At 37.6% G+C, this 27,346-nt stretch overlaps 1 protein-coding gene across 1 annotated transcript in view; it reads left to right on the plus strand.

Moving 5' to 3' along the window:
* LOC124165665 (lachesin-like) overlaps positions 1–27,346 on the plus strand; it is a 327,508-nt gene that overhangs the window by 141,664 nt on the left and 158,498 nt on the right. Inside the window, exon 2 of the mRNA XM_046543146.1 lies at positions 19,266–19,372. Within this exon, the coding sequence (XP_046399102.1) occupies positions 19,266–19,372 (107 nt within the window). The remainder of the gene's footprint in view (positions 1–19,265; positions 19,373–27,346) is intronic.

Genomic DNA, 27,346 nt, shown 5'->3' on the forward strand with positions numbered 1-27,346 from the left:
TGAAAAAAATATAATGACTTTATTAAAATCATTTCTTGAAAAACATTAATGAAAAATCTTGCTCTTACTTCCGTGATACGAGATGATGATGCTACTTCCTTTGATACTTAGTCTACTAACTCAAGGGAACCGATGATTGACGAAAGTTTGGTGCCGAAATATGGGGTGATTATGGCACGGATAAAATATTTGGATGATCTCTAACTTAATTAATAACGCTCCCACTCAAATTACCCTGAACCGTTCACACGTTGGAGCGGAATATTAAACGTTTTCATCTCAGAATCATTCTCGCTTGCGACAATGGTGACGAGTCGTAAACCGGATATATGGCTTTCACAGCCGCACCCTTAGGCCCTTCTCCTTTCCAAAATCGTTATACTAACAAGAGTCCTAATTAAAACTTCCACCATCCCCACTCTACCCAACCCTCAATTTTCCCCTTAATCTCTCACGCCGTCTAAGGAAACCACGAATAAAAGATCACTGAGCGAAATCCCACTTTACTCAAACACGTCAGCCATTGCTCACCTGGGCTGGCTTAATCTGTTGCCTCTCGAGTCGCGACGCCATCCCCTTGGGCCCGTGAGTAAAGGAAAAACGACTTCATCAGGTACTCTGTAGTCATGACCACACATCATTATAGAAGAGTGTTCATTATGCCATCGTTAAGTTGGCCTAAAACGAAATCGTGCAGCTTTTTTTCACAAATTTATTCGTAATATGATTTCCCGAGCATTAAATCAGCATTACTAACCTAATACTCTGATATGAAGTTTTGACTTGGCCAATTGCAAAGGTTAAATGGTATATATAGAATATACAATTGGACGTGTAAGTAAAGCAAAAACGACTTAATTAGGTACTACGTAGGTATGATCACACATCATTATACTAGTCTGCTCATCATGCAATTAGTAAATTGGCCTAAAGTTAAAACATGAAGATTTTATTCACAAAACTATTCTTATTATGATTTACGGAGAATTAAATCAACCATTACTAGCATAATATTTAGATATGAAGTTGTGACTCGGCCAATCGCAAAGGTTCTGGAGTACATTTGAAATACCAATGGTTGCAAGGAAGACCTGTTCGAATGTGGACGTTTGTCGTGAATGAGTAATAAAATTCTTCATGAGAAACATTTATATTCCCCAAACCATCGGTAAACTGTCTTGATTAAATGCTTTAACAAATCAAATCAATATTTTTCCGAATTAAAAATTTAATTAATACTACTATTTGTTTTTATTCTTCTCATAAATTATGAGACTACAACTGCTGCTGCAATGTGAATAGGTAAAATCCATGATGAGGTTCCAGGCCTTAGGAAAAAGAGACGAGGAGATGTGAAATATTTAAGAAGCAGAGATAGATTGGTAAATTCTAAATTTACCTACTGGAAGCTGATTTACCTAAATCGGGAATCTGTTCATGCAAATAAGAAATGTTTACGTCAACCCTGCGCGCTGAAAAAGGGTCACAGTAGCTTCCAACACACACAAAAAATGCCACCAGGATAAGGCCATCTCTTTTCATGCATCGGAGACACCGAGTTAAGTCTTAGAGTGAAGCTCTCTGGTCGGAAAGAAAGGTTATGAGCGTTAGCGTTATCTCGTGATTAGCGTGTACAGGTGAGCCTATCAGCGGAAAATGACGAGTTTTTACATTTGCATCAATTACTTTAGCACTGATAAGCGTAATATTGAAACTTCGTATGAATAATGCGAAATCCATAACCTACAACATACATGAGGGTATCTTGATTTCTCAATCCCTTTCTTTTCTAACCAATGCGGCCGTACAGTAATCATAAGAAAGCACTGGAATTTTGATAAGTTCAGAGTGCAATTATCACAAATATCCTGTTGATGTACATGCCATTAGTGAAGGAAAACGTTAATGAGCTTGATGAGGCTTTATTACTTTTGAAATCTAAGGAGAGGTATTTGAGTTATTCTACCTCGGATTATATTCAACTTAATCACTTAAGGAGTGATTTTTCGAATATTTAACAACTGTGCAACAAAATGGTGGAGGCTATTTTCAGAGATTTTTTTTATGTTTGTACAGAAATGGTAATTATTGCCACCTAGTGACGCTACGCAACTTATGCAAAGTCAAATTTAAAAGCTTTCAGGCTTTGAATCCGAAACAAAACATCTTTCAGGCTTTGAATCCAAAACAAAACATCCTCCGAATATAACCAGCGCGAATAATGTCTTTTTTATATCTGCAGGCGAACTTTGGAAGTCAATAACTTTCCCCTTCACATTCCAGAAAGTTTCACCGTTCTTTCTTGTAAGATTATCGCATGCGTCTTCATGCGGGCACGTTAAAGCCATCATTTTCCTTCCAACAGTGGGTAGTATGTTTTTCTCATAACGCAGACTTAATGGCAACCAAGCGTCAGAGGCTGTGGGTTGATCACAAAAATCCATCTTCCGCCTTTTGAAAGGGAGTGACGTCCCTATCTCCAAGTCGATTGAAAGTTCAACATTGGCGCTTAGTATCCCTCATTTTACACCATCAGTCACCTACTTTCATTACTAAGGAGTGTTTGCTTGATCATACCCGCCAAAATACACCATGCCCGCCCAGCTGTTGCAACATCGAAGTACACTGAAGTTGCGCTAAAGTACATAACTTAAGTTGGTAATGAACATTTAAATGTGATGTTACAAATATTATATCATTATGTTGCTATGCTATAACATTTGTAATTTATAGTGCATTTAATTTGCACTAAAACACTTGTATGCTTTAACAGTATGAGGAAAAAATGAAAGCCAAGTGCATCTTGAAAAAGTGGGCAGCTGAGATACAAGCCACATATGAAAGCTACACTACCACAAGAATGCTTGGTAGACGTTAGCTGTATAAGTTTTTTTTTTTTCATTTTAAATGGAGTAGCTGAAAAACTTTTGCGTATGAGCTCATCACCAAAAATATTAAAAATATAACTAAAAGCGGATATCTTTGAGCAGGAGTGCATACATAGGTAGTGAAGGTAAGTAGCAAAGAATTAAAAGGCGTAGATAGCAACGGAACAGATGAAAATGAGCATCGCCGAAGTATAAAGAGCCAAAGGAGGGAGAAGATACATCAATGTTTGCTAAAGAAAATTTCTTCTCCCCCTTGCAAAAGAATAGTAATGGGGGAAACGAAATGAATGTGGAATGAAGGCTAAGGAGGTTGCGGTTGAAGCGAAAGCGTGATATGAGGTGTATATGATGCTGGGGAAGAGGACTGAAGGCGAAGAGGAATGGAAAATATTGGGAGAGAGGCGATCCACCGCTATTGCCACGAATATTAAAAAAGAGAATCCTCGAGTCGACCTCTAAATTTGTTGTCAACCGCCGAGCATTCAAATGGGTTCATAACTTTTCAATGCTCTTCCTCGCAATTACGAACATTACACTGAAAAATATTGGAAAAAAGTGGATCGCATTGCACTCATCACCGCGCCACGGGTATTTTTGAAAACCGATTAAAATGCGACCAAAGTGGCAATAGAAATCAACCTTCTGTGGGATGAAATTGAGCCTCCTCTATGCAGACCCCTTGGTAAATGCAATGAACGGGAGGAAATCCCATCGAATAGGGGATTTTTCGGGGGTTGGTGAGCTAAGAGTGAACGGGAAAGGGATTGATGAGGAGAATGGGAATACAGGGGTGGGAGAGGAAATTGGAGGGCAGGATGCCTGATCAATTTTTAAGCCTGACACAAGCTGAAGAAATCCTCTAATTACCCGAAAATATTAATCTTCTAAGGTGATACATATCCTGACAGATATTAGTCATTGAGTAGGAGAATAGGGTAGTCTCCTTCATCAAAGAAAATGAAAGGCAGTGATTGCGATTCCTTACCCACCATTAGTGTATTCATAATATACAAATTATTTGGTTTTAGAAATCCCAGTTTAGACAAATGGCAACGATCAATTTTAACCGCATTGAAAAAGGCCAGATTGGCGCCAATGCGATTATACGAGTTTCTATACGAGTAGGTAGGAGTTTTACATCGTCTGAGATAACCAATGCATGCATGAGGCACAGAGGTCAGGGAAACATGTCTTAATAATCACCTATTAAAACTGGCTAAGTTCGGAATGTTTTCTTCGTTTGATAGGGTATTAATAATCCTTATTTAAGCCAAGCGGTACCTGCTACAGGGTACTCTGCTACCTGCTAGCATCCTGCGTCGTATCAGCGCTCAAAGCCTCGCCCCAAGGTCACCTCACTTGCGGCAGCGGGAACCAGAGCGACGTCACACAGAGTTTTCCCAGCTGTCATACGTAGCCATCGCGTTTTCGCGCGCTTGAAATTTTCCACTTTTCATTTAATCGCTAAAAATAGATATCGTCATTTAAAAATCTAAAAGCGTGAAATACGTACTCCAGGAGTAATAATCTTTCGATTTAGGTAATAAAAAAATAATGGGAAACCACCCTATTGAATCGCCTTGGACACTCCCTCCTCTCCTCGGATGGAAAGGAGACTGGAATCAGAAGGTGGCGAGTATCTCATGCGGGTGGGTGCACCAAGGAAGAATGAAAGACCACGAGAAAAGGCAATTTGTCGGGAGAGGGGAGAATATTGGATTGGGGAATGCGGAGGGGGAAGGATTGTGTTGTGAGAGGTCTCCCATCCCACTTCGTGAGAGCTGACCCTCTAGGCCACTCTGTTATCCAGACGCAACAAAAAGGTCAGCGAGATGGAATCGAAGGAGGAAACGTCCAGATCGAGCGGACGCAATATTTTCACGGTGCGGAAATCATTTATCGAGGGAAAACACATTGATCAAATTATAGCACCAAAAATACTTGATTAATATAGAAGCAAAATTATATTAGTACCATGTATCGCTGATGAAAATCGGGGATAAACATAATTCCGTATTTTAAAAAGCAGTGAACTGCCTATGTCAAAATTATGAACTACTCAGTGTCAGACAATTCTGTCTCAGATTTTACTTAGAATTTCAACTTATGTATAAGTTTAAGAGGAGATTCTGTGATGGACTGAAGAACATTCTTCACTTTTTAATGGATCCTTAACTCCGTCAAAATTCCTACCAATATAGTTGGGGTATTCAATCTTCTTCCGTTGTTCCCCCCAGGCTTTTTCCCCCTTAAGTGTGCGGAAGAGTGCGCAAAGCCTACTTATTTTCCTCCTCCGTCCTTGTGAATCCCATTTCAGTACTTTCAGCATTCACTGACAATTTTGTCTTTTTTTCCCCCATTAATCTTTCGAAGATGACGAATCTTTTTGCCTTTCTCTGCACCTTCTTGATGGATTCTGTTTGTCCCTTTTCATACGGGTCCCACACTAATTACGAGTATTCTAATATAAGTCCAAGTGGGCCATGATTGACCTCTGTGCTGGATCATACTCTTCCTTATACCGCCATCCAACTAAAGAACTCAGCTTCTGCCTTTGCTATTTCCACTGCACCTCCTTCGTCATCTTCGAATTGTTCCTTTTTTAACGTCACACTACGCGTGCCTACTTTGTATTCCGGAGGGCGCTGGTGCATTCCCGTTCCACCCTACTATACCATTTCCTTATGCACATTCATACATATACATATCTTCTTTGGGGGCGTGTGACCACGTAATACCTCCTTTAAATCCCGTTTAGTACCCAGTGCATTCTTTTCCCAATACTCCTTTATCCTTCCTCGCTGTATGCCTTGGAAACGTGGTATTGCATTTTTACTACCCTTGTTTAAATAACGGAGAGTTCACGTTGGTTCTGCAACAGAGTATATCCTCAAAGAATAATACCTATTCATGTAAAATTGTCTGCCTACTGTGGAAGCCGTCGAATCCGTATATGTTCTTTAGAAACATTGTCTTCTTCAGACTCGAAATTTTTCTATCCATCACTCGCTGCGTATCCATTATGATTTGCCGCTAGTCTATGAACTGGTATAGGTGCAAATAGCCCTAGAGGACATTGCACGTGCGGGAGACAACCTAAGGCGAAATAGATACTAGGAACGATACACGCAACACAACTTTGCACGCACGCGACACGCAACTTTGAATTCGCAAGCGTAGTTGCTGTGAAAGAGCGGCTAACCTCAAGGTTCTCGGTAATGTTAAGAATCTGCATACTGTAGGTAAATGTATTGAAACTTACTGACAGTTTTTCAAGCTATCATTTGCTTGACGCTTTAAATTGATTGAGATGAAGATACTTTGTGAATTACATGCGAAAGTTTTTTCTACTAATTTCATATCTGCTTTGGAAACCATTATTTCATGTTTATTTCAAAGTATAGATGAGTATTCAATCTTTTCAAATGAAAAAAGTGGTATATTCATCCTATTGAATTTAATATACTAACTTAGAAATATCCTTCGGAAAGAAATCTTATTTGAAGATTTTTGGACTAGTATCTGCATCGAGAGCACTTAAGGTTGCAAAGTTGGCTCCTCCTCAGTTTGCTGCCATGTTAACACTTTCTAACGAAGAGCTTCTCCGAGGAGATATTTATATTACATTTCTATACTTCTCCTTTGAAAAATAGATAGGATAAATTACATTTCTATACTTCTCCTTTGAAAAATGTGAAAATATTGTACTAATTCTTAATTATTGTGGCAGCTAGATATTCCGCCATTTAACTTTACAGTACAAAAGAATACGTTGTTTAAATCGTTCCTGAGTAGAACTGAAAATGTATGCATTTTTGATTTACATAGATTTAGCATTGGATTATAATGGGTTAAGGGGTAATATGATAGTACAACTGGCTTAGCCGCCTTAAAATATTTATGCAGAATTGGAAAATGGAAAATTATCCATCGAAAATTGATGAAGCGTCTGAGAACACTCCCTTCTGCCCACCTGTCTGTAATTCCTCAGTCCTCCAGAAACACATACAATCTTCACCTCGTCAGCTCTTGCCAGAATTTCACGCCGGGATTTCGTCAGAAACAAGTGCTAAGGAGTGGAAAGTGTTGTCCTCCCAAATACGCCGAGAAAGCCCCGTTTGTCGCTAACCCGAATCCTTCTCCCTCTGTTTTTCTTCTTTCTTTTTCTTTGTAACACTTTTCCTCTTACCTTCCCTTCTCTTTCTCATTTGCCACGTAAATCCTCAGTCAAATTTTTTTTCTACGCTCCCTAAAGTATTTTATTAAAATATGATGCGCAGAACTTAGTCAATGACATGTGTGCAGCAAACATTTTCAGGATCTCTATGCCTTCTGTGGTGCTACAGAAGAATCATGAGGATCAGGTTGACCAGCCGATTTAGCAATGAGGAAGTCTTAAGAAGAGTAGGAAAGAAAAGAAGCCTCATGAAAAGCTTAATAAGAAGGCGGAACAATCTTGTAGGCCATATGTTGAGACATGATGGCCTGATGAAGACAATCGTCGATGGACAAGTGGATTGCAACAATTAAAAAGAAATACCCCGAACAAAATACATGGTGCAGATATAGAAGGATATGAAAGTGATGAAATACGTGGGTGTGATAAGATTATCTGATAGGAGAATCGATTGGAGAGCTGCGTCAAACCCATCTTAGTATTGTTAACCAGTGATCTACATCTACATAATACCCTGCGAGCCACCTCTAGGGTGTTTGGCAGGTGGTGATCAATCACCAGCATGCAATTGGACTCCCACATGCACACCGCAAGGTCCAAAAAACGTCACGTATACTAACAAATTATACTACTATATGCTTTTAGAAATAATAATAAAATTAAGAAACACGCATTAAGTTTTACATAGGTTAGTTAGCTACACTACTAGTCATGCAATCTATTTATGAGTTCTATCGCTGCCGTTATAATCTCTTATTGATCGTAGAAAAAATGACATTCTGAATCTGTCTGTTCTACAATCTATCTCTCTTATTTTATTTATATGATGTGATCTTCCGTAGTAAGTTATGGTTATAGTCTGTAAGATATGGTTAACTTCGTTAGAAAAGACACTGCTCTTGAATTTATCTAAAAGGCTTAGTCTATTTTTCAATCTACGGTCCGACAGTGATGATGATGAGGATGTCTCCGACACCAGAGATAATATTATTCCGTGCAGAAATCATTAAAATTTTTGGCATTCAGAACTTATCTGTTTTTCAGGAATACTTATACATGTACTTGGCTTCTTGTATTCCCTTTGTGTTTACTACACAATCGTCCAGGTTCGTTTTCCTGAAGTGGGGATTCAAGTACTTTGATATGTTAGATTAAATCATGTTTTAAATTCCGAATTACATTATTGATTATTATAATAGTGTCGTATGTTGAAAAGCCTTTTTATTCCGAAACTGACTTTTCCAGAGCAATGAGTCTCCTATTTTGAAAATGTTTGGACATGTTTTTTACCTGACTGCACTTTAAGATGCAGCATACTTCCGTAATGAATACTTTTCGTATAAAAATCAGTAATACGTCTTTGTAGAGTTCATATATTCACTAATTTCTGACAAGCCCATATTTCTCTGTGATTGCCAGTTTTTGCTCTACTCTATTTAATTCCAAATATCCATTGAGTCCTTATACTTTCGTATAATGGAATGCTTTCCAGGATGGGAAAATATAGTTCGATTTGATCTCTGTGTTATCTTTCCTTTTAAAGGATACACCAACTACGACTTTCGTGTGGTAGAGCTATTTGGAATTGATAGTTTATCCTTTTTCCTCCACAACCAATCATATAAATCGTGGCTAAACCTGGGTGAAATGTGGCCGTACTAACAGTAGAAAGCATGCCCTCTTTCGAATTCAAAAATTAGGATTTTACCATCCGAACGTAATCATGGCGCAGAAAACATCGCATTCCAGTTGGGACCATTATTCACTCGTCACCTTTCAGCACATCACAACCAGGCGCAGCATTTAGCCGTACGCGCCGCAACCAGTGAGTGAAAGTGACACTTTCCCGGCCGGAAGCCAGCACCCTACCCGCAAGCCTTTGTGTGTTGACGGCGATTTACATGGATCCTTATATATTCAATTGTGCTGGGTGCAGTCAGAATCATTCTTTCTTAGGTACTTTCAGCCCTTCTTCACGTTGAATATGCCCTTTCTGTCATCAGCCTTTCTTCCTCATCGTAATCAGCATTAATAATTCGTGGACTTCGATCGGTTTCATTGAAGTTTTCTTAAATGTATGGGAACGTCGAACTTTGACAATATTGGGTGTAGAAATTTCTTTAATAAGCTCTCAAAAACATTTGGTAATCAAGATGATGGAGAAAAAATGTTAAATGGAAATTTGGAATGCTGATGCTTTCAGGAATAGTGGTGTTGGAGCATTTAAAAGTAAGTCACTTATTTATTCCCTTCTATGTTCCTAAGAAAATCCTGACCTAATCATTTCAAAAGGCTCAGAAATAAAATTAGGGAGCTAAATGTAAATTTGTTATTTTTGTCACGCAGTGAAATAGTAGGAAAATATTAACTGGCGGCTTGGTTTTTTTATGAGAAAATTAGAGCGGAAATTAAAGGAATGAAGTGACTTAGGGTGTGGATTCGCAGATCTTGCATACTTAGAGAGGAATGAATTCCTCTCTAAGAGGAATGAATTCCTCTCTAAGGGGAAGGGCCGATGGGATTTACCCGGTCATATAAGTCGAAAGTTGGAAATGAAGTATAGGGCTGGTTTGAGTAAACTGGGAGTAGCCGAGGTGATAACTTTACGGAGTCACCCGCAAAATTGTGCAAAAATTCCACACAGAAAATATCATCCGTCTTGATTTGATCTTGAACGCGGACCCTCCGATTTCCGGTCGAGTGCTTTAAGCAGTTAAGCTATCAAGGCGTCATTCTCCTTCATGGAAATTTATGGGCTATATCGGACAAGATGGATTAAGGCTGATTGAGGAAGAATGATACAAAAGCACCTGCTTAATCGAGGAGACAAGGAAAGTATAAAGTGGTGGAGAAAGTATAAACATGTCACCTTTCATCCTGTGGCCTCTATACGTAATACATTGGGCAAACGCGGGCACCGCCGGCCTCAGCAGTGAGGCAGGGCGAGGCGACTCGAAATTTGGGATTGCCTCGCCGCGCGGCGCCTTCTCCTCTGACAAATGGCCCGTGAGGTACTGATTTATGCTCTCGGGAGAGGTGTGCAGAGAGGAAAGGCGGTCATGGGCAGTGCATGTGGTGCGTTAAGCGCGGCAAATGCGTGGATTGCGCAGAACGGGTCTAAGGAATGTGGAGAAGGGTTGAAGGGTTGAAGGATTAATGCATATATTCGAGTAGAAATCTTCGGTTCTAACATTTAAATCTATATGTAACACAATCGCAGTACCAAATACATTTTGATGAATATCTATAGAAAATTATATTGAAAACAAAAGTTTTTAGAATTTTTGAATGGCACATTGACTCATTTGAGGGAAGAAGCTGAAGTAATAGAAAAAGACAAAGAAAAGTAGCAAATTCTCCTTTGTTCGAAAAATGTATTATCTCAACCTTGTTATTGACACTTTTCTCGTCCTTTATCCATAAAATTGTTAATTTTTTAAGTATACCGGGACTATTCACGGTCACAAATTTACGGGAGTCACCCGTAATGCACAAAACGTGCGAAAAATCATTCACCTAGAGAGGGATTTTTCGAAAAATTTTTGCATTGAGGGTGACTCCTGTAAAGTTATCACCGTGGCTAGTCCAGGTATACTTAAATTAGTCAAGAGCGAACACCTCTTTGTGTTTTATGTCTGGGCCTTGCTCTCCGGCTGTGGCGCTGTGCGCACGGTTAGGACTTCTTGTCGCATCATATGCGTAGCGGTCCATACCACATCGTGCGGAAGTGTCCTTAAATCTCCACAGATAGGAATGACGCCTCGGCAGCTTTAATGGCTTAAGAACTTGACCGGAAATTGGGGGATCCGGGTTCGTATCCCGGTCAAGGCGAATTATTTATTTCTCCGTGGATTTTTAGAAAAAATTTAATGAACATTGAACTGTGAAGAATGCTTAGAGAGAGAAAAGCAAATGGATGATGAGAAAGGGAACGGAAAATGTTATTATTTAGGATCCGTGAACGAACGAAATGAGCAATATTTTGTCTTGCGTGAAAGAGAAATACTCCTCAGTTCTGTACAAGTCGAGGGCCATTACTTTCATTCTCTTCTAATTACTCTCCCCTATTTGAATACCCCATTTTGTGTTTATCGTTGCTTTCATTCACTCTCGTCTTGAAGGTTATAATCGCCTCTCTGATTTGCCTGGTTTTTCAAATGCCTCGAAGTCGATTCAAGCTCGCTCCGACGTCCAGTTTTCTTCATTTGGGTCAATTTATTTTTCATAAAGCTATGAAATTTATTTGTCGTTTATTTCCTAACCTTTTCCACCATTTTATTATTTTATTTTCTATTACCCCACCTCGAGCACCCTCTGTTACCTCGCACACTTTCTTGTATAAATATCTTTGTCGGTTTGTCGGTGTTGTTTATCGCATGCTCTCTTCCTTCCCTACAAACGTTAGATGAGTTGTGAATCAGTTAATCGTAAAAGATAAAGCTTGCGATGTTTCCTTTTGCCCTTAGCTCGTTTGGGTGAATTTATCTTCACCCTGTCATTACTAATATCTATGCAATGTTAAAGCGCTTTGTGCGTGAGTCATAGACGGAATTTCAACTAAAAGAGATTAGGAAAATATAATTCAAATGTATATTGTGCCAGAATTGTTCTATTTTACTTGAGAATTTATACCATTTGAATTGGATTGCTGTGTATGAATCCTTAAATCTTGTACAATTTTTAAAAATAAGTAGGCACTTCTCCAATATTCAAAAGGTAAACTTAGTAAATCCAGATAATTTAATTGATGGACGACCTATGTTTCAACTTGGTGGAGGTGACGTTGAAAACTCGGCTTCCATTGATATGTGACTTCACAAAGTTTTACTTTTCACTATTTCGATTATAAGTCGATTCCAAGAAGTCACGCCATAGTTAACGAATAATGGCTACTTATAAACGATTTTAATTCTCCTGGTGAATGCTATTGATGAAATAAATACATAAAAATATGTGAGGGAGACCGGCCGACGGTTGAGATGATGCTAAAAGACCACCAAAGATTTTTCAGATTAGCGCAACCAGAAAAATCGGCCGTGGCGGAATACAGCATTAATGAAGACCATGCTATTAGATGGGGAGATACAAAAATCCTTTGCCACGCACAGCGTTAATGGTACCGGATAATTCAGGAGGCAATAGAAATCTGCCTCGATCCAAAAATTTTCAATTTCAAAAACCGGCTTTTATCTCAGCAATACATGGAGACCTGTAATCAGCTGTATAAAAAAACATAAGGGAAGAACGTAAAGAATTTCAAAAGACCTACAGCCAATTGGACAACACCTGAGCCGTATTGTTGTCCTTGTAAACGGTCGTATCGGTTCAGTGTGAAATTGGGCATCCATAGAGTAACGTGGCCTTGACGATGGGAGACAAGTCTTCTCTCGAAACGTCGGCTTATATGATAGAACTCGCTTTGCTCGCTGGGGGGGCTCTGCCCCCCCTAAGGCCCCCCGAAAAAGGCCTGCGGCCTGTTATGCTCACTGTGGGAGGTCTTACACTTTTTGTTTGCTACTTGTTACTTAAGGATCGTTTACTTTTAAGGTGGCTAGCTTAGGTATAAGTAATATTTCCACTTTCACGTAAAACGAGCGCATGGTACGTAGGCTACAATATGAATGTAAATATTTATAAAGATAAACGTTTTTCTGAGGGGCTAAAAAAGTAAAATAAATATCTAGTTTCTCTAACTTATTCAATTCAGATACAAAAAACGTTGAGACCACGTTCCACTGTAATACCCAATGCATACGTAATATCATAACATAACGACTTTACGAATTACAATGAAAAACACGTTTATTAATTATTTTCCACAAAACTCAACCAAATTCTTGATATATGAATAAGATGTAACAGCTGTTCCCCTTCGTAAGCGAATTACGTAGGGACTGAATATCAATATCTAGAAACAAATGCGCCTTAGCATGAATTGGGGCTAGTATAACGAATTTTATCGAAATATTATTTATCGTGATCGCGAATGATTTCACTTCAGAAATACCTCTATTTTAAGTCTTAATGAATCGAGATACACAAATATCTCAGCTTTAATATCCAACGCAATGCGCAATAAATCTGGTGAGTAACGGATCACAGCCTTTGGTGTACAAGACATTGTGAATGTCAAGATTTCGATAATTTTCACAGTTGAATAACTTAGTCACTCAAAGAAACGTGATTTTCGCAAGACAAATAATTGAATAAGAAATGCCTTTATTTGCACTTATCTTCCATATTGTATTATTCACTGCCTATTAACTCCTGCAGCTCACGGATAACATTGTGCATTAAAAAGGACATTAACGGAAAAAAGAACGTAAACAAAAATAAAAAGTTATCACCATCACAAAAAATGAAAAAATAAAATCATTTTACCTACCTATATTATGTAAGACTTGTTTAAAAGTCTTTCTACTACAATCGTGTATCGCCAACAAGATACGAACTATAGTCAACAGCACGAATCACATTTCTAAACTGGCATTTAGTGCACTTGTTAACTTTGAAATTAATAACCACCACACTTTCGATGTAATATACCAAACACAACAACTAATTTCCTACCTTATATTTCTCCGCTTTTCATTTGAATGCGCTTTGATTTAAACAGATGTTTGTTCTTACGGAAAGAAGACGCAAAGAAATAGACACTTCAAATATTACTTTCTTAATTTCCTTCCTTATATTTATCAGTTTTTCTTTTTGATTCCTTTAACTTCTTTCCCAATATAGCTCCTCTTGTTTGCATAAACAAATATGTTGCTATGATTGTTTGTTTGTATGACTGCCCCGCCGCCATTGGAATTTGGTGGTCATTTTTTGAACTAATCCCCATACTCAATTTTATATGAATAGACAGATAAATAATTGGAAATTTATAGTTTTCATAATTTTTCCTGGGGTTTCAGACAATTTTAGAGGGGGTCTACATAAGACTTTTTGTCGTATCTCGTCTCGTTCACCCCAAACAGTTGTATGAGTGAGTGAGTGAATGAATGAATGAATGAATGAGTGGTCGTTAGGGGACTTTATAGAATATAGATTAACCTGACTGAGAACCCGAGAAAAATTCATTCATTGGTACTTATGTTTGGAGGGAATTTGTGCTTAAATACACGGGATAAAAAGTCGGCCAAGGCCAAGCCACGAATATTTGATGATTAGCCTTGATGTTTTGAGAATATACTGGTGTCTGGTAAGGATGTGGTAGAAGTTGAGGTGTGTGGTAGAAGTATTCCTAGCAGGAGGGCGAGTGATGACATGTATCTCTCAGCTGCTAGCAAGAGGTCGCCCCCTGGCTAATTGCGCGCCGGCGAAACGCAAGTCTCGTCCATTTCAATCTTGGCGTCATGCGAGGGTGCCATGAAATGTGGCTCATTGTTGTTGTAAGGTTGCGAAGTGTGGGTAGAAGGGTGCCCTAGACGGTCTGCAATGAAGTGCGCGCAGACGGAGATGGAGTCTATGTCCGGGAAGTTCCCTCGGGGCAAAACGTCAGTGGAGACGGAGTTTGCATTTCTGATGGGGCGCTAGATGATTTAGTCCAAGGCGAGGCTTGGGGTGAGAAGATGGGATGACCTAGTATCCAACAGTGTCTTCAATATTGAGAACAATTTTAATTTTTCAACAGACAGCATCATCCTTGCTCGTGAGTTCCAGGCTTTGCTAGTAACAGTTGCCCACTTCTATCTTCTCTGCATATGCATATTCCTTTAAAACTACATACTCATCTCAATATTTTCGTAGTTTGGTGCTTTAATTTGATTTTTCACAGTTGATTTCCATATGATGAAAACAGTTCTGCTACAACAATGTATATAAGGAAAATAAATATCGCACTATTCGTGAAAAGACATTTTACTAATTGACAATGTATTTCCATATTGTATCCCCACACTCTCCTTACTCAAATACTCGGACTAACTCATGAGATCAGTTTACTTATAACCTAGTTAAACTTTCGCTATCACTGTTTTTGAATCAATGATAAAGCTAGCTTTATAATTTTTTTCAGTATTTTTCTCAAAATCCTTGCATCGAGATGCAATTTTGGCTTTCAGCTTCGAATACCGGTTAATTTTTCCGGTATGTGTTGTTGCTTAAGTCATGAATGCTATTGTATACTTTAGTCGTTAATAGGCTTCTGTGTTCAAGATTTCTTTTTTATAAAGATTTACATAATTGCAATTAATGCCACACTTGATTTTGGAGGGATCCTAATTGTATCTTGTGTCATAATTCAAGGAGCTACATGGCTTTGGCCTCAAAGTAATGATATTGACCCCCTATTCAATCACACGTGAATTTACATTTACTCTAATAATTAAAACCAAATGTCAAATTATGATCAAATTTCACACGAATTACTAATTTTATGTTTGCAATACTTTATTAAATTGTATTTGTAGCTATGGGTTGGTTTAGCTCCTATTATGTTGGAAGATTGATTGTTTGAGGCGTAACTTGGTGAAAGCGATTCATAATTAAATTAAAAAGAAAAAGTTTGTGCTTCCACATTAATATTTATTCACGACCATGGTTTCAACGTTAGACGTCACCTGATGATGACGTCTAACGTTGAAACCATGGTCGTGAATAAATATTAATGTGAAAGCACAAAGTTCTTCTTTTTAATTTAATGATGGAAGATGATTTTAATTTTATTACAAATAAACATTGTAAGAAGATTCCGATTTCATTTCGAATAACTTCTCTTAAGTTAAACATATTTGTTTGATTAATCATGAAGTCTCCTCTTTTGACCCTATAGGGTTGTTAGATGTGGGTTGCTACGGTGAAATCCGTGCAGGTAAATATCATGAGTGGATAATTTAGTCGTAAATGTGATATATGCAAGGCTTTGGCTTTCTGCAGTCTGTAAACTTCTCCCTTAGGAGTTTACCTAAGAGTTCATTGCGCCCATGCGCCAATGCCCAGTGCACCCTACCGGCAATAGTGTGTGCGACGTTAGCAATTATGGTAGAACATAAAACATCGCCAGAGTTGGTAACACTGCTTGAGTGGTAGAAAACTATTCATGTAACTTGGAAGTAATTCGCAAGCAAGGCAAGCAAGGAATGGGCTCCTAAATCTAAATGTATGCCTGTCTCCTAGGATGCTGTAGAGAATCACGAGGTTTGCACACGAAAACGCATTGCTTTATTTGTAGATAACGTTTTCCTAGATAATGGCTGTAATGGAGTTGGCATTTTCATAGAGATACACCCTATGATTGCGAATGGATGCTGGGTGTATGCAAATTTTGGTGTGAGCAAAGCAAGTGCAAGAACATAAACTTCACCTATTCTAATGCCGTCTGTTAATTTGGAAATTACTTCATTTTTTCAGCTATAAATTACCTCTGAAGTGCTGTAAGTTCTACAGTTATAAATTGCAAAAGTACAAGTCAACTGATCTCATGAGTCAATACACGCTTTCGTGTTAATGACCCATAATTAATATTTATCCATAGTGTTTTACATGCTAGTATCTTTTTCATTGATCGAATTATATCGTAATTGGATCTAGATTTGACAGATTTCCACTTTCTTCCCAACTTCGTTTGGCCATGTGGTAATTTTTTAATAATTTCATTTTTACATTTCAAGCTCTTATCGAAGTGATCAACTTGGGTTTTATCTTTCGTGACTATTTTTTCGTAGATTAGTGAGAATAAAAGTTTACTCACGGAATAAATCCACCATTTTATCGGCCACTGTTTTTGGTAATTTAAAATATTACAATGAATGGTATTTTACGACTTGCTACCGTAGGTTACTGAAAAAAATCGTCGAAAGTGAAAGCATTTCAAATTCTCTTCGAGCAAAAATTGGAGCTGCATTTATTTCATTTCATTTTTTAGAGAAGATATTCGCATTACATAGAAAATTAAGGACAGATATTGCGATAAAAAAATCGTAAATAGCATTTAAAAATAAATGACCGTATAGATATTTTACTTAGATTACACATATTACAACTTATATTCTGCGGTTTTAGGGCTCAAAATTGGATATTAGAAACGTTTTCTTCCTGAAGGACATTAATTTCCGTTCACTCGAACAGCTTGAGATAGTGCTCATAAATTTGGCCATAATCACCAACAAGCAAGTATGGACTTATTCTTGGCTTCGTGTGGTAGCAAAAACGGGAAATCTTGACGAAAAAGCAAAACTATGGTGTTCGGTGGTTGGTGGTTAATGTTCCTCAGAAACGTGAGTCTGAAATGCTAAAGAGGAGATTACCCTGCGTTTAATGTATTTCGGCAACAATATCGTAAGCTTTTTTCAATCATCCTGAAGATTCTGAAAGATTGCCGATGCAGACCAATTGATACACGGATTACTGAAGGAATTGTAAAGTCTAGCATATTCAGTTGGCTACTCATTACACCCATGTAAAATTTTCAGTAGTTTAAGCTACCTACAATTTTTAGAAAGTTTTAAGTTGCCTACGGAGAATATTTCTCTTTCGTGGAATTATAATATGAAGAAAGCACTTTGTGTGTAAATTGCAGCATGAATTTATAAAGTTACAGGATTTTTGTTAAAATAGTTGATTATCTAAGATCTCTAACTTTTTATCATTAAAATCAAAAGGAAGTAGTTTTTGACTTAGATGGTCAAGTCATGAGAATTGGAAAAAAAAGGAGAAGGAAATTGACAAATAAGATATTAAAGAGGACGAATTACTACATTACCTACTGAGGAATGCGGTCATGCGTCAGATTTTAGAAAAGTGTGTTGTAAATAATATTTATTTTACATGTTTTGAATGTATCAAGATGAGAAAACAAGCCATGAAATCGAAAAATTTGATTGTTGATAGAGAATGGTGTGACCTAATAATTTATTAATTATGCGTTAAACTAGAATAAGGTACAGACAAATTTTATCTCGAAATTCAACTTCACACCTTCCATGGACATGGACATGCGAGGTGTGAAAAAAAAAATTCTTTCACAGCCCTCACCAAATATGGGGTAAAATAATTGTGCAAATTCCAATAGCAAATGAATTTAATTCCTTTTCCAGCCATTTCGTTACCAATTCTACCCAGCCTTTTCTTCACTTACTGATACGTGTTATAGCCTCGCCCCCTGGTCGTCTTGGAGAACTTCAGCTGGCATTTTGATTGAGATGGTTCGCCGTTAAACAACCCTGCTCAAAGCTCATTCTGTTTATACTAATGCCTCGTTGAGATTTCGATTGTGTCATCGATCGTTGGAACTACCGCGTATTCACAAAACGATGGTTAAAACCTGTGCTGCCCTCTAGCTATGAAATCTAAAGTGACCGAGAAATTGACAGTTAAGCTTTTGAGGTGTGTGTGGTTAAGTAAGATATTACCGTGTTCAACGTGTATTTTACGTATAATTTTTCTTCTGCCCATATTCTTCCTTGCTTGGACAAATCCATGAAAAAAATAGAGCGATGGGAGCTTTAAAAACTTTTCATCCTTCTCTTGTCACGTTCTCTTCCGGTTTTACAGCGCCTAACCATCGTAAAGTGGCAGCGTTCGGAACTACGTGAACTATTGTCCGGACATGCATTCATACAGTTAGTTCTGCCAACTATCGTTAGGACGATCGCTGGGACAATCGTACACTGAACGAGGCATAAGTAAGAGTTAGATTAAAGTGTTCGTTGCCGCCGGGGCTGGCGTCCTGAGGACATTGCTGCCTTGTATCTCGAAGGGTATTGTTGTTGTGTGTAGTGCTTGTATCTCGTGTAAGGTGGTTATGAAATAAGTTCAACCTATTAAAGTGAAAGGTAGCTGCTCCTTTCTAAAAATTTTTAATACGTACGGCGCGTTTCGGCTCAAAGGGCCATCATCATGTCATCTCTTGTACCAGATGATGTCAAACGCGCGTACGTATTAAATATTTGTGGAAAGAGCAGCTACCTTTCATTTCTAATGATTCTGAAATGAATATTTTCTAAATACAACGCTTTTACCATTTTCGCCGGCACTTATTTCACGTCCTCTGTCCGAGCTACAGAGAATTACTGAGTATTTGCCGTGATTGTGTATAGGAAGCAATAGCCAAAGTAGCCACGTTATTTCTATTTCGAAAAAAAACTATTCCTTCCTAAAATGAATAGGATATTTTGGTATTCACCCAGTGTCAGTTGTGCTTCGTATTATGTGTTCTACGCTGAATCCAGCGAGTAATCTGAGTATTTTCTTCATTTTAGCGCTGTCGGAGGAACCCCGCTTCGCAGAGCCCATTCCGAACGTGACGGTGGCCCTCGGTCGGGATGCCTCACTGCCCTGCGTCGTCGAACACCTCGGCACGTACAAGGTAAGGTGCAGAGGAAGGAAAATAGCCGCTCCAAATCAGCACAAGTGGCCTCAAAAGAGAACCCTTTAAACACACTCCCTTGAAAATGCTACTCATGTGACTCTTGAACGCTTATATTTTCCGACTCTTTGATACGGAGGAGGTAAAACTATTCTAGCCTCCTTTCTTATTTGTTGTCAGATCTGAGAGGCTGTCGAGAATTAAACTCTAACATATTTCGTGAAAGTATGCCTTGTCTTTAGATCACAACTGTTAAGTAATACTAGTAGCACTTGCTTAAATTCGATTCCATTGGTCATTTTTATGCTCGAATCTCCTTAAACTCAGCCCTCTCTACGTAGAACTACATAAACAGATTTACTATGGATTTAAAATGAGCGTGAACATTATCATTTATTAAGAAAATAAATGTTAATATTTTTTCTCTTTCTTTCGAATTGGGTTCCTTAGAGCCGTAAATAGTTGCACTTTAAAATCAGAATTTAAATGCTGGTAGCCCGAGAAAGTATTCAAATTTGGAGACCTTACTATTCCGCACATGGATATTAGGAACGAAAATAACTTTATTTTTCCTTTTTAATTGCAAGGATAAGGAATAAATGTATGCTAAAGCTGTAGTTATTTTAAGTGTAACCGTTTGGTGACATTTTATTCGATGTCCAGGGGTTTAGTTAGTACCACTTTACTTATGTCTAAAATACGCTGAAACATATACATTTTTTATGATACTATATTCAATATCATCAACTGGCTTGAAAGACTGATTTTTAGCAGAATAGCTAAGAAATCACTAACCGGTAGAATGTGTGGTCATTTCTGGAAGCTATTTTACCCCCAATGATAGCCCTATACGGAGCCCAATGATAGCCCTATACTATACGAAGCGCATGCATCTAGTGGTACCCAACTTTTAGCCGTAAACAGTTTATATCAGTCCATAATGAAGATGACCATTCTTTAATATAGTATCAAGTTTAATGCCTCAAAACGTATAACGAAGTGAGTTAGCGTAGGCTCTTAACAGCGATATAGCTACCGACTTTACCTCTAACCCTCACGCCTTGGGCTCAAGCACAATACCGGGTATAGAACCCTTTGTAGTAACTCCTGCGAAAGTGGAAATTGCGCAGTAAAAGCTCTCTTGCTGAATTATCCTTCTAATTACTGCATCCTATGGGGTCACCATATGGTCGAAAATACCATTCAGTAGATGATGAAATACTCATGGAATAAATTATTTCATCAGCTGTATAAAGCCTGTAACCATTATAATTACCTTTAGCAATGTGACGGTATTTAGTTTTAGTTTATCAACCACTATTGTCTCTTATTGTAAATAAACTTTTATCAGTGTTTTTTTTTAATTTTATTGACACGAGGAACCGGAATTTGAACAATATGATTTCGCCTGTAGTCATTATCGAAGCTGAGTTTTGAAGCGTGTGATGCGTAAGGATAGACTTATCCTGATTCCACTTGTAAATACATATTTACGACCAAAATTCATCCGTAATTTGTCAAATCTCAGGCCGTGGAGGTACATCCATATTGTAATTAAATGTTTCTGGACTCTGATTAAATCATCATGGAAATATTTCACATCAGTTTCTGATAAAATTAGGTTCATTTAAAGTATGTGATAATTATTTAACACCATATTTAATGATTTGTTACATTCCGTTTAATGATAATATATTATTGGTCATCTTTTAAAATTGGATGACATTTTTTCCCTAGAAACTTATGTGTGTCATACATTTGGGCATTTAGTTGGAAGGTTCAAATTGTCACTAATCAAGTTTGATTAATTGATTTTGAAAAGTGTTACTATGTCATATCATATTACTTAAGTGAATGTAATCTCGATATGTTCGTGATTTAAAATGCTTACGATAGGACTTGAAATAAGTGTTGAAAATGATTATACCGATCCAGAATATATAGAAATTTTCTTTAATCTTCCTTTCTACGGCAAACATAAATTGTGTCCAATCTACAAAATTTACAGATGTGAAAAAGTTTTTATTGCAAAGTGGAATAATGATATTTTCCTTCGTAGGAGCTTCAGTTCACATATGCCTGTAGGTATGATTTCAATAACTAAGTTTAGAGGGAGTGGACAATCACTGCGGATGTCTGATATTGCCTATATTATCCTTGTAGCCTGGGAGATGTGCTTGATTAACGTGTCATGTTGTGGCCACGGTCCGGCGCTGCGTCATCGGGAGAGCCCTCTGACGATATCCTAATTTAGTCTCGGTAGTTAATACCATTAACGAAGCTACCCGCAAAAAATTGCATGGATGGTAGTTTGCAAGCCTGCAGAGAAGATTATGCTAAATGCAAGCCTTATGAATCATAGAATTATCTACAAGCGCTAAAATTCGCAGCTTCAGCTGAAATTTTCGAAACAAAAAATAATCTCTGAAAATTGCGAAGAAAATTTCTATTGTGGATATGCATATATCCGTACTCAATTTCTCGGATAGTTTTGAATATTTAAACGTACATTATACTCAAATTAGCTTAAATACTTATATAAACTTCATTAAAAGGACTCAAACTTCATAATACAGTAAAATATGACTTATTGCCCTCATGTCTCATAGATGAAATCTGCTTCTGAATACCCTGTCTAATTATGTTTCCTTAGAAATAATTGAAAGAGCATTTTCAGCCTTTTGGTGTTTTTTCTTGCTATTTCAGGGATCTGTTTCATATTTTCCATATAAATCTAATTATTTATGAATTTGGTACAGGTTTTGTGACATGTTAAGTAACAATTGCGTTTTCCCTCTCGTCATAAGTGGCTAAAATTCGGAAAATGGTTAAAGTTGTTAGTTAAAATCAATTATAGTTTTTAGTTCCAAAGATAGTTGGAAGTTGGAGTGCGATAGGTAGTTGGAACGAGCAACACTGCTTTGTTTTCGAAAATTTGACGCATCAAAACTTCATGTAGGAAATTTATATTAGAAGAAAATCTATGATTTGCACATTGAAATCTTTTCTCATAACGTGAAATTTAAATAATTATATTCTTTGGGTACTTTAAAACTACAATCTAGTAACTCGCATTATTATCAAGCAAATGAAAAATATTCATAATTTCCAAATCTCTTGTTGCATTGGACGAACAATGGAATAAACAGCATTTGAAAAACCCATTTATGCGGTGGTCACTACACCATATATAGAGAAAATTAAGTATTCAATATTTAATAGTACGTATCTGCTTTTTAGGGAATAATTTTTCGGACATTGAAAGGATTCATCTCAATTATCCACGATCAATATTTTCTTAGAAGTGTTATTTTCTTTTACAATTAGTATAGTCAAGTAATTTAAAAGCTAATATGCTGGAAAAATGTTATTACGAAAGTGTCAGTTAGGAAATTTATATTTTCTCCGCGCATTAATTAAATTGATATAATTTTTTAGTTATATCTCCATATTTCTGTTACGATTCCCTTGTTTCTAATTGGAAATAATTTTTCGTTTATATTTTTCCAAAATGTTAATCATTAAATTAGGCTGTAGTTTTCCGATAACTTAAAAAGCCTCATTAGGTGTCTTTTGATTAGTGTATGCCTCATGTGATATTCCTGAAGATTTTATTATTGTGTTGTGCCAATTTTCAACACTTATTTGCTTATAATTTCAGGTAATTTATTTGCCAGCTTATAAAAATTATTATTAAATTTGAGACTGCTTATTCCTATAAAGAATGGTGCTTCTTGTGCCAGGCATAACTTATTTATACTTTTCAATCATTTCCATACTTCCCCGTTTGCTTTAAATTAAAAAAGGCAATCTATAGCATTTGGATTCCCATTTCTCCGTTCCCTCCACCAGGATACGATGTTAATCATCAACAGTTCAGCCACAAACACAGTGAAAGACCAGAAACTTGCTCAATGCCCTTCGACTAAAGACGAGCTGAGAGGAAGCTAAAAATATAAGGAAGGAGCCTGTGGGTGACGCTAGGCGAGGAGAGAGAGTTGTTTGGCACCAAATCGCGCGAGATAATTGGCCGAGTCGACGTGAGAAGTGCTCCAGTTATAATCCACTGCTCCCCAGAATCCCGATTAATCCGAGTAAATATCGTCCTTGCTCCAACAAGTAGATCTCTCGCCGCTGCCATTGTGTCGCCTCTCTCCAGGATCTCCGAGTGGAAACATTGTTTGGCTGAACACCTAGTTGAGACGTCGCCAAAATGGAACCCTTTAACTCCGTTGGTCGTCGAGAGGATATTCAGGAAGGGGAGTTTCCGGAATAGCTGTCCTCATTCCAGTTCGTCTGTAGTCATAATTTTCACCTCTATCGCCTGTATCTGAGATACATTTCAAAGTGGAATCATATCGTAGGAGAAATGTATTGATAGCTTATAATTTCTGAAGCCGCGATCTAAAACCTGTGCTCCAGCGACTACCATTTAACAGCTTTACTGTGTAAAATAGTATTCAAGCGTCAGGAAAATAGCGGACACCATTCTTCTTGCGTTAGTTTTGTCGGTTCACGTACATGAAGAAGTAGAAATGAAGATTTTGAGTTATTATGAGGATTATGTGTGTTGGGAACTTAGATTTTAATTTTTACTCTGAATCAGATGGGCTTTTTTTCAATGCGAGAGTAGGTTAACTCGGCCTAATAAATGTGAAATAGTTCGTTAAATTTTTGCAAAAATAATATTTGGCCGTACGTGAAATATCTCACTTGCTATTCTTCCACGAGTTTTGAGTCCGCTGTATTACGTTTGATTTATCCGATTATTCGATTGTTCTAATAAGTATAGTCATAATCAGTCAAGTGAGATGATTCTGTTTAGATACTGAGAGGAATAGTCTAAGTCAGGTGAGTGAGTGAATGGGTTGAGGGAAACGTAAATGTAGAATCTTCTCCTCGACATCCAACTCACTCACTACCATTTCCCTTCCAAACATTCGCCGCGACATCCCATTCCCATCTAAGTGGCAATACCACACAACTCACCCACCTTACAACTCCTCTCCCCACGTTTTCTAACGGAAGAAGCTATCTTGGCTATTGACGTGGTGCTTTAGGATAAGTTTCATTACTCTAAGCGGAATGATGGGTGTAAATGCGAGAATGCTTCTGGCATTACTCCGTTATGTATTAAGATACATTTGAGGCTTGTCAATTTCATTCATCTATTAAATTAAGTGTCAGATTGAGGAAAGCCAATTATTTAATTCTGTGCCTTACTATTCAGGAGAGTAGTCTGAAGTTATAATGGAGAATTCAACCCTATTTTAAGTTGAATGAGTAAAAAACTGCATTAACTTTTCCTATTTGTTTTCAGACATTGGCCCTTTTTACGTTCCAGAGTTCCCAAGATTAAAAGTGCTGTGGAGGTGTAATTACAAAAGTGTAGATTTTTGACATTAGCTCTTTTAGCTCTAAGTCGCAGAATTATTTCTGTGCTCTTTTGATCACGTCCTACATGTGTTTGTATCACTCTAGGACGCTGCGGCATAATAATCTGAGGAAGGAGGTGTTTGTGGTGACATTTTTGTGGTTGTTCAACCTAAATGGTCGGCCTGCCCCCGGTGGCTACAGTGATCGTATAAGTCGGGAAATTGAGTATTATTTTTTACCGATAAGTGCATGCTCATTTGGCATGATTTAGTTTTACCACTCTGTCGCAATTTTTGTGAAAAAACTCGAGCGTGTTTCGTGTGCAAATGTTAAACTATCTATCTGCATTCATTACTTTTAACTCAGTCAGTTGATATGATAATCAGCACATCGGGTTCATGAAGTTGTAATTATGTCATAAGTTTTTTCTTTGCCGTACAAAGTTTGGTGAAGGAAGTGTTTATCTCGTCCATTTTCTTTAGAGTACGAGCATTGAGAATGCATACGAATGGAGCAACAAGTATTTTATATCGGGTACGGGTTCACTACACCTGAAAGCCGTGAAAGAGTTGGAGAAAGAGAGTGGAGAGCAATGCTTTATACTTACAGAAGAATCCTGACTGTTTTACGAGGGTATGGGTTATTTTTGGGACTTTTAATAGAACAGGTTGAGTTTTGAGGAAAGGGAAATTTTGGGAAAACTATAGAGGAGTCAGGGGGAGGGCTGTTTTTCGATGATGCATCATCCTTCCTTTTAAGGTGCGTTTCCACTATGTATCATGTTGCATAAACAAGTTACTTGTGACATTTGTTTTATGTAACATTTGTTTTATAACAACAGTCCATAGGAGCCAAATATGCTCTAGTAACATGTTACAGATTCAGTCGCAGCCCACCCGTCAACTGGCTATCCCCACCTCATGCGCCTCACCTCTTTTCTGTAAAATGTTACACATTTTACCAATTCGTGCGGGAAACCAAGAACCTGTAGTACAACTCGAATTTTGGTTTAGTAACACACTGATATATGTAACTTGTTACACGGGTATGTAACGTTTTCGTAAAACATGTTAAATGTAACTTGTTTATGTAACATGTCACATAGTGTAAACGCACCTTCACAAATACGGTGGCGTTTCTTGTAAGAAGGGCAAATGCCACTCTCTTCCTCATTGGGATTGGCAATGGGATTTACTTCTCTTCCTTCCTATCTTTTCCATATTCTACACGTTTCCACTCCCCTGAGCAGAATTTCTCTTCCTCCCTCCCTTCTCCTACTTCCCTCAAACTACCACTTACAACCCTCAATTCCAGATGATGATCTGCCCGCTCCAGGCCATTACACCCAATTAAGCAAAATATCTGAATGTTAAAGGAACATCATCCGCAGGCAAAGGAAGCGATTCACTCGAGTCGGCCTTTTTCATTTCCTCTAATTTTTTTGCTGTTTTTTTTTTCTAAATCCACGATCCTCTTTCCGTTTTTTTCTTAGTGCGCTCTCTCACGCTTCTTGTTTTGCGAAATCGATGACGTTCTCTTCATGAGGATGAAAAATTCAAAGAGCGCTGATGATGGAGGATTTGAGTGTCTAGTCAGTGAGATTCGAGTTTCCGAATATTTTTTCGATAACCTTTCCTTCGTATTTCCTTTGAATCAATTCACTTAATTCTTTCTAATGCATACATTATTGCTACCAATAAAACCTTTGATTCTAATAAAATTCAGAGCTTCCTTTTTCTTTGGCGTCTTTGCTTTAAAATTAAATACGGCAATGTTGTAATCACGTTTCAGAGAAAAGTTAGCCAGTGGCAAACGTTTATGGAGCGCAATATACGTTTTTATTAGCCTAAAAATGTTTGCGAATAAAAATATGTTTTCTTCAGCGCGTGAAGTTTTTGAATTTTTCATACAGCTAGTAATGGTACCACTCTATTCTTAACTCAAAGAGCAGATTTCATGAATACGGTGTTTTTTTACCTTAAGTCATTCTGATTTTTCTTTCAATACCCTTATATTTCTACGCAGAAAGTAAAACTCATATCGTATTCCTTGGGATCATATCCCGCACCTTTAGGCAGTATGGAGCCAATGCATTGAATGCTCAGATTACATATTCCTAGTGATGCTCTCCTTGCCTAAACTTCGTTATTTAGGGCTTTCATCAAATCCATTGAATTTTCATTCTCAGCTCATGGGTCTCATCCCTGAAAATTCTATTTCATGTCACTTAGGATTGGTGATAGAGATTCTCACTTTAGGAATCTCACTATAGTAAATAACGAAAATAATTAAAGGAAATGACGTGCTTCAAAAGTTTCATGAAAAGTGCCTAATAGGTGTGTCTTGCAGGAAGATGTGAGCAATTTTAAAGGAACTTTTTACGAGTGGGGATGTGATGGTGCGGCGTTATGTGGTATCTTATTTCTATTCATGGGTTTATTTGCCAATATTATATTTTAGTTTGCGAGTTTGTAATTGCTTGTTTTTGTCATTCTCCGGGACAACAAGAGTTTTAGTGTAATTTATCATGGTTTTCCATCCCTTAATTAGGCGCGTCAAGATTTCCTTGCTGTTATTGGCTATGAATTTCACTCTTTA

This window comes from Ischnura elegans, chromosome 9 (genome assembly GCF_921293095.1).
Source record: "Ischnura elegans chromosome 9, ioIscEleg1.1, whole genome shotgun sequence".
Classification (NCBI taxonomy): domain Eukaryota; kingdom Metazoa; phylum Arthropoda; class Insecta; order Odonata; family Coenagrionidae; genus Ischnura; species Ischnura elegans.